The 9,051-nt window shown below is 36.1% G+C and overlaps 1 protein-coding gene across 1 annotated transcript; it reads right to left on the bottom strand.

Moving 5' to 3' along the window:
• Positions 1-427: 427 nt before the first annotated feature.
• LOC115663221 (protein ACCELERATED CELL DEATH 6-like) lies at positions 428-8,560 on the bottom strand. The gene is made up of 3 exons (XM_056315624.1): positions 7,753-8,560; positions 2,043-2,563; positions 428-1,168 (listed from the first exon to the last, which is right to left on the bottom strand). Exons 1-3 carry the CDS (start codon positions 8,558-8,560, stop codon positions 428-430), a joined length of 2,070 nt encoding a protein of 689 aa, XP_056171599.1.
• Between the last annotated feature and the right edge of the window lie 491 nt (positions 8,561-9,051).

Genomic DNA, 9,051 nt, shown 5'->3' on the forward strand with positions numbered 1-9,051 from the left:
AGAATTGTATTGTTTGCTTGATACGATGATCTGGTTGTGAGTATGCTCTCCACTTGCCACTCTATGGATCCTGTGAATCACAAAATGTCTTATGGAGCAGGTGCATGGTGTCTGGAGACTATATTGGAGGAGGCAAATAGCACATGGAAAGGTTTGAACTCAGAATTTCATGTTTAAATACCATGTAAAATTTTATGAAATTACATCCAACTATTCGAAGAATTAAGCTATTAGAGGAGGACGTGACTTAATTCAAATACTTCAACAATCACCATTGATCTGATAAAATAGAAAGCAACTGTAGAATGAGCCAAATACACAAGGCAAATATATATTTATTTCCGCAAATCATAGATAATCTGGATTGATCAACTGAAACTAGGGATTAGGATGACGTGGTGCGTCCCGACATTTCGTTGTCGCCCAGTCATAAGTCATTTGATTCAACAGCACCATCCAGAGGCTGACTAGCGGAGGTCCCGCTTGCCTTCTCGTCCTCTTCCGAGTCATTCGGAAGGTGCCTCTCAACTCCCCACCAATTGATGTAAGCGAGAAATAGCCAGAATATTGTTAGACGGATAGGACGATAGCGGCTACAAAAGAATTGAGGGTACTCTAACAATTTAGCACCTAAGATAACGAGGAGGAAAACGAGTCCCAAATAAAATATGGAGTGAGCAAGCCAAGGGAGTTTGCCCACTGTCAAGGTGACACCAGTTATGAAAGCGGCGGACATAGCCGGGAGTGCAATTGTTAGCGGCAGTTTTGAGTGCTGGTATGCAGCTACCGCCTTGAGGACGTCGCATTGCTGCGCCATCATGAGGTTGACGGCCGCGATCATTGAGCAGAACATTGCAATGGTGTTGCAAATCACGAAGGCATGGAACATTGTCTTGTCCAACATCATAGCCATTCCCAGTTTATCTTTGGAGGCCTTGTCCAAGCTGTTAAATCCTCCAGGAACTGCGAAACCAGCTGCAAAAGTCACGGTGGCTACAAGCGCTGCCACCAGCAAACGGGTATTGATCACATCCTTCGCCTGTTCCATATTCGTCTTCTTTTCGAACTCTTCGTATGTTGGATACGCTTTATCTCGAGCTTCCGGCCTAAGTACGAGTAAGTCTATGCTTACAGCTGACATGTATTCCAACACCATGAATGCCATTAACTGAGAGGAAAAATGTCAAAAGGAAAAAAAGAACAAATTGTTACCATATCGATAATCGGAATGAACTCTGGAGTAACTCATTTGAAGGGAAACTTCTACTTGTATAGATGCAGTGTCTGTTCTTTTTGAAGAATTAACACTCGAGTACAGGTTCATTTTAATGAGAAAAGAGGCATGAATGAAGTGTTTATGGTTTAGAGTGATGCTTATGTGACAGTACTTAATCTACTATAAGATTAACAACTTCTTTTGGACCACAAAAAAACAAATAACAAATAGTTAGAAATTGTTGTGGGGTTCACTCTTTCAAGAATTTATGGCTCACAATATACTGTTACTCTCACGGTAGCCCAAAGACTGTTATGCTTGCAAAGCCCTATGGTTTATCGTTGCCATCCGTTGACTTTATGATAACGTTACGAGACTATGCCATATTTAGAGTGGTCAAATTTGCCACATTGACTCCTAGCTTTTTAACGAAAAAAGAATGCAACATTGACAATCACCGCGTTTTATAGGCTCAATCAATTGAGATATATAACAATTTATCTCTGAATTTATAGGTTCAATTGATCAAAATGTATAACCATTTATCTTTGCATTTGTCAGAGATACTTCACTTGTTTCTAACCGTGAACATATTCATCGCCACAAACTTTGACTGCCTTTTATTAAGACTAAATTAGAGACTTGTACAACATTAATCCTAGAGGAGTCTCGGCTATTCTAGAAAATTGGTCAATACTTCAACAATCTTGTCGGCTGGGAGAGATAATGATTTCCATATATACGAGATCTGCGTTTAACTAATGGATTAGTCTACCAAATATCCTGTAAGTTGATAAATAAAATAGTGGTTGTCCATGTTACATACCTTTCGAAACGCATACTCCCTCCTCATACTTTCTAGAGCAACGTCAAGAGCAGTCAAGCATTCGTGGTTGAGAAGGATGAGCTGAATTCTTTCATCCTGCATGAGAGGAATCAAAGTGGCAGGTTGTGAATGTATCGCGGCCAAGTGCAAAGGTGTATTTCCATCATGATCTCTTTCATTTATCAACATCCCTAGTTCTGGATGTCTGAGTATATATCTCACTGCTGAAGTTCTCCCGTATTTTGCTGCAACATGAAGAACAGTTTGTCCTCGCCTGTTTAGCAAATGTGATACCGGATACAGCTTCTCGATTAGTTCGACATGACCCATCTTGCTTGCGATATGAATAGGAAGATGCCCATCCATGTCCTTCTCTCGGGCCAAATATTCAGTTTCTGGTCGTAAGAGTTCGAATATTGGGGTCCGATTCTTGTAAGCTGCTAAATGGAATGCATTACCGCCTCCGGAGTCAGCCATTGCAAATAGCTTCATGTTCTTTTTGCTTATCTCGACGACCAAATCTAGGATCAGGAGCTCCAAATTAGGGACCACATCCGCATAAACATTTACGGAGGTTGGGGCTTGATTCATTTCGCTATATTTTTAATCCATTTTTGCGATAAGGACATCTTCGACGTAAATTTAATCACTACTAGGATTCATAGTCGCCGATGTTGGACTAGATTCAATGCTGAAACTAGTTGTGATAATCTTCATTGAATAAATCAAATGATTTGAAAGGTTTCCTAACCAATGTTCGTATCAAAAAATTATGACTCCTCAAGCATTTTGACTTTCCTTCTCTAGCATGATGGAACATGACCAGTGAGACTCTAGATAAATTTCGAAAGGATCCCGTTAATGTATTTTGGAGAGACTTTAGACAAATCTCCGACCATTTTCATACAAAGCAACGCGACATCCACGCACTATGATTTACCAAAACTTTTGAGTAAAGACTTAAGTAAATATATGACCAGAATCACTTTCTAAGTTTGCAAAAAGTAGAGTTTATAAATCACAAATTACAGCAAAAGGACAAGGCTCAACCAAAAGAAGTCGATTTGGCCCCAAATGTAAAATCTAGAGGTGCTAGTAAAGAAGTTCAAATAATGTGGGAGAGGTGCTTCAATTGTCTGAGAAGGGTGTTTGTGGATTGCTGATGGCCATTGGACTTCAAAGACAGGTAATAATGCTCTTAGGAATTGTGGTACTCAACAAAGAAAAAATAATAGAATAGGGAAGCCTTGATCTTGCTCAATTTATGGCTTCTTTTCCCCGGTATGACATGAGATATGCGAGATCATTTAGTAAGGTTTTCTTAATAAAACTATAATACATTTTGCCATTACTCTTTCATTTATACTCGCCACGTCCTATTTGTATTATGAAAGAGTGGCATTTGTCTCCCTTTTGTATTACTAAAATTATCATTGCTTTGCACCCATAACTACCCACTTACCACTAATTCTCATTATACATAGCCATGTAATTAAACCACGTGCGTTTGCCATTTCCCTAGTATATTTTATGAACTTTTTGTGATTCTGGGAAAGATATTCTCACTCGATAAATCACATAATCTGTTCTGTCTTGTATGCGCATTGCATGTGATCATGTAAACCCTAGTTAAAACACACCACCAGAAAAATTTACGTCCCTAACACTAAAAGCCCAATGACTTTTGCATATTAGTTAAGACCGTTGAAACACCTATATAAATTTAACAATAAGTTCTTCCTTAATGACTGCTTCTAAAAGCGATACATAGGACTCTAATTTGTAAGGGATTCGACAAAAAAAAATTGTTAAGGGATTGGTTATTTTTCTTGCACTCTTCACTCAATTTTCTCCAAACTGGGATTTGTGCTGTCCTCCTTCAATACCATAAGTTTGGATAAAAGAAACATTAATCGTAATGACATTAGTTCTAGTGAGCTCTAATTGCAAATTAGCCATGATTGGAAATTATAACATTTTCTGTATCTCTTCCTATGAAGTAGACCATAATGATATCGTTAATTACAAAAGAAAATTAGGAATCTTCTAACTGTTGTCGAATCCTTATGCGTTATATTTATATATAATATGAACTAATAATTAAGAATTTATTTTGTTCAAAAGAGGAAATTTATATGAAATAAAATACGATTCAACGAATTATTTTATAATAAAAAACATATTGCAATTTTACACAATTAAAAAAATTTATGCCCGCGGGGACCCTTCTAGTTTAAAATTCATGCCCTAAACTCTCATTTGTTCATTTTGGTTCATGACTCTCATTCGCTTCAAACGTAGCATGTTTCTTGCTCTTGGCTAACTTAGTCCCAAAATAATTTCGTAGGCTATACAAAAAATTCCCAAAGTAGCCGAACCATATATTGAAATTAGGACACGTGCACAAAATTAATTAAAATTACAATCAAATTAGTTTTAGAAACTATAATAACATTTAGATCACAAATCTTGCATGTAATCTCGCATCTCAATGTAATTATATAGCTGACATAAATAAGCTAAAAGTTACTAAAATATGCGCTACAATAATGATACGAAAAGAAAGTTTTGAAGACTACAATCACATGAAAATGAAAGTTTATGACTAAAAAAACTCAATTTTTAATTATTCTTGTTTGTGTTTAAGCATTTAAATAATTGAGTGAATTTTACTATTCATGCATGTTTTGTTAGGACTTGGATTTTTTTGAGTTCTATTGGCGTCCAATTATTGTTTAAGAAATTTAGTGGGTATCAAAGCTCAAAAAACAATGGTGTCAACTATTATATTCATTTAAAAAAAATTAAATAGTATTAAAATATTTAAAATTGTGTGCGACCCGATCGACCCAACTTAAAATATGTGGCACCGCCATTACATAAATGTATAATCGTCACATATATAACATTAAGTTGGAGACCCGTACGTTTTACAGATTTAAAATTCTGCACATTCAAATTATATAGAGGTAACATAATATGGTGAAATGATATAAATTTCGTAAAATTTTTGTATGTCCAACGACTTCATATCAATCAACCAGACAGTAAATACTTATGAGTGGCATGGTCATTCCTTTATTATTTTATGTTTAAGTTCAACATCGACTTAATTTATAAATTCCATACCTTGCAATTCCCTTTGTACTTTATCACTCTTGATCTTTTAAGTTTTGTATGATATGTGACAATCTCATTCTCAAAAATCAAATATACATATTATCTCCTAATTTGCATACAGATACGTGACAATACGCACAAATTCCATAGAAATATTCTGCGATTGAAGATCACTATTAACATTTAAGTTTTACTTACTTTGAACTACTAAGATTTATGCGGGGATTTAGTATGTATGAGGACCTTCTATATTCCTTTTAGGGATTTTTAATGCGTGTCCAACATGAAAATGCGATTCGACAAGGTAAATACATAATTACATGCATAGAATAAAAGAGGCTGCAAGATTAGTTTCAACTTGCATTACTTGGGTAATGTTATCGACATATCTAAAGAAACACTATATAATATAACAATTCGAATTATCTGAAAATGTATAATTATTTTTTTGTGGTGAATCATGTATGTGTGCATATGTTCACTTATGGGGTCACTGGTAACTTGAAAATTATATATGACCCCACACAATATGCATGGCTCTTATTCAGGGGAATTGACATTAATGGTCCTTAAACTTTTCTTCAATATTCAATGTGGTCTATAAATTTCATTATATTCAATTTAATCCATGAACTTTCAAAAATTCCCTCGGTGGAGTACTTTCAATAAGTGTAATGCCACGTCACATGCATTTTTCTAACAAAAACTGCTATGTTAGCATTTATAGAGCCAAATATTGACGTGGACTATCACGTCATTTTCCCAAGTCAGTAAATCTTTTTTTTCTTTTCTTTTTGGGCTAAAATAATGAGAGAGAGAGAGAGAGAGAGAGAGAGAGAGAGAGAGAGAGAGAGAGAGAGAGAGAGAGAGAGAGAGAGAGAGAGAGAGAGAGAGAGAGAGATGGCGTGAAAGCCACATGTAAATCACATGAACGCCGACATAGCAAATCTAATAATGTCAAGCTAATAGAAATTATGGTCACGTCAGCTAATGATGTAAGAATTTTTAACGGAAGGACTATATTGAGGGGATTTTTGAAAGTTCAAGGACTAACTTGAACAAAAACAAAAATTAGGAACTACATTGAACATTGACGAAAAGCTCATGGATCACCCATGGTCATTATCCAATAAATAATAGAAACATGTTATTTATTTATCATTTAGATGACTAATCCATGGAAAAGAAATCAACTAAAATTCTTTCAAGAGCCAATTTTACTTGTTTAGTGTCTCTTATATCATGCTATAGTTAAATTAACACACTACTTATATTAAAGTTGTTTTAGTTATAAAAAAATATTAAAGTTGGAAAATTCCTTGAGTACATCGTTTATGGACTAAGTGGCAAATTAAGTATTTTTTATTTTACTTAATGAAAAGAGAATGGAGCATTCTGACATTGTGGCTGCACGGTATATGGAAGCAGGCAACTATGATGAGATAGTCGATCCGCCAAAATGCTAATGTGATGGAAAAGATGGGATTCCGTCTACGTTTAACGTATATCAATTACAAGTTATGCATTAGAATGTAGATTATCATGAGATATAACTAAAGATATTAAAATTCACTTATCTGCAACTTCATGATTAAACTGAAATATGTATTATTGTATTACATTTATAGTTATTTTCATCTAACATCACATTGATTCATCATTACAATTAAATAAATTATACAAAAAAAAATAAAATGATATATCTTCATGAAGAAATAAAAATAGGATAATTACTATGAAATTTTAAATAGTCATATATAATAAACTATGATTGATTTAAAGATCAATAAAGAAGTGTGGGTGCAATGGAGTGGCTGAGGAAAGCTCCGCCCCATCCCGCTCTATGCCCATTTCTATTGGAGAAGTGGGACAGGTTCAGGGTCAAATGCTAAAAATCTTATAGAGTTTGGGACGTATTTGACGTTTTATAGCTGTGAAATCCGATATCCGAATCGAATATGTATTAATTATTAAATTCGCTTATTTCCTTGATATTTGGTTATTTAATTAGCCAGTATTCATATTCTAATTCCATTGGGATTTGAGATGGTTTTTAAGTTAACCTGACAGGTAAATCCCAAACCATAAAATGATAAGTCATTTACCAAACTAAATTTACTCCGTTACAAAACTAAAGATGAACCGTCAAACAAGATTATTTGTAATCTAACATTATCATCAACAATCATCCTTTCGAGCTTATCTTTCTCCTTTTGTCATTGTTAGATTCTAGATTTTTATGATTGTCAATCTTAAATATTTGCACTTTGTAGTTTTTCTAATCTTTGATCAACAACACGAGTTTTAGTTTCCTTACCAAAAAAAAAAACACGAGTTTTAGTAAATTGGTTCTGTTTGTAAATATAAGCTGATCTAGTATGTTCAATGTGAGATAATTTGTTTACTAAAAGAATTATATGGTTGGTTACGGGTATCTGATGGGTATTTAACTACTTTAATAAGCGGGTCTAGAATTTTATGTAAAAACCTAACGGGTTTTGGACAAGTGCAGAAAATCGTTGGCCAAATTTGGGACCAGATCAGTTTACACGTAGATAGATACTTAACATAAGCAGATTTAGGTACGTACCATATTCCTTACGCATAATGGCACCATGAACAGGCGGCAAGCCTTCTATCCTCGATGGTTCGAGCGAGAGCGAAAATAAAACGTCGTGTATTGCAGAGTCGCGGGTGTCGAGAGCCAGGTACAGGGGAGATTTCTGATCTGCGTTCTTCCAGTACACGGGCTCCAAATCTTCCCTCAACAAACGGCGCACCACATTGGCGTGACAATTAAGCACGGCCTCGTGCAAAGCAGTGTTTCCATGTTTGTTCTTCATCCTCAGGAGGTACTTGATCTCAATGTTGGGGAGGTCTCTTGCCCGGTGAATCAACATCGCGGTAGCTCTAGATCCCCCAGCCTTAGCAGCGAGGTGAAGGGGGGTATCTCCCCAGTCATTTTGGGCGGCTATGAGATGGTCAGCGACAGAATCAACCAGGAGCCTTAAGATGTCGTCCTTGCCGGTGCCTGCTGCAATGTGGAGCAGAGAACCCCTCGATAGCCCCTCGAAACTCAAAATGGCAGACAGATCGCTGTGACAGGCCAGCCTTTCGATCACAGACATGAACTCTTCGATATCAGCTTCTTTGATGACATCAGCCAGTCTTCGAGCAGCTGCATACACTTTTGCTGGATCTTGTCGCAACACGGTTTGCGCAGCTGCCAATGCACTATTCATTCTCTCCCGGCGACTCCTCCAGATTTCTTCTTCCTCCAAAGGATCCATTTCATCCTCTAACATTTCCACGAAAGCTCCTCCTTCATCCTTCTTAACCTCCGTGATCGAGTTGTTCATTACAACGTCCTCCTCTCCTATAGATAGCTTTACGTCCATCGAGCCTAAGCTATGCGAGTAATGTAGTTATTGCAAGGGAATAAGGTTAGTGTAAGGAGACGTTACATCAATTTAAATATTAAATAATGTATTCATCTAATTATTTAAACTTTTATAATAGTTGATAGTGCCCCAATAAAATTTTATATGCATCAGAATAGAAAGTTCGCGTTTAAAATTAGTACGCAAGATCGTGGAAATGTGAATAAATACAAATGGTTCATAGCAATAATTTAAGTGCAAGAAATATAATGTCGCCACAGATTTGCGTGGTGGTTCGGCCAGATATAATACTCTGCGAAGAGAGATCGATAAGGTGTTCCACTTTAAACAAGCAAAATATTATAAAAGCGCTCACAAACAATCCTCAAAATAAAAAATGAATCGATGTGTAAATTAGAGGTTCTCCCTCAAAAAGTCTCTCTGAGAGAGAGATGGCAAACGCTGCCGGGAAGTGCTGCTGGATTGAGTTCGGAGACAGGTGGCGCGAG

This window comes from Syzygium oleosum, unplaced genomic scaffold (genome assembly GCF_021117445.2).
Source record: "Syzygium oleosum isolate NSW1041296 unplaced genomic scaffold, Sole_v2.1 Sole_v2.10, whole genome shotgun sequence".
In the NCBI taxonomy this organism is placed as follows: domain Eukaryota; kingdom Viridiplantae; phylum Streptophyta; class Magnoliopsida; order Myrtales; family Myrtaceae; genus Syzygium; species Syzygium oleosum.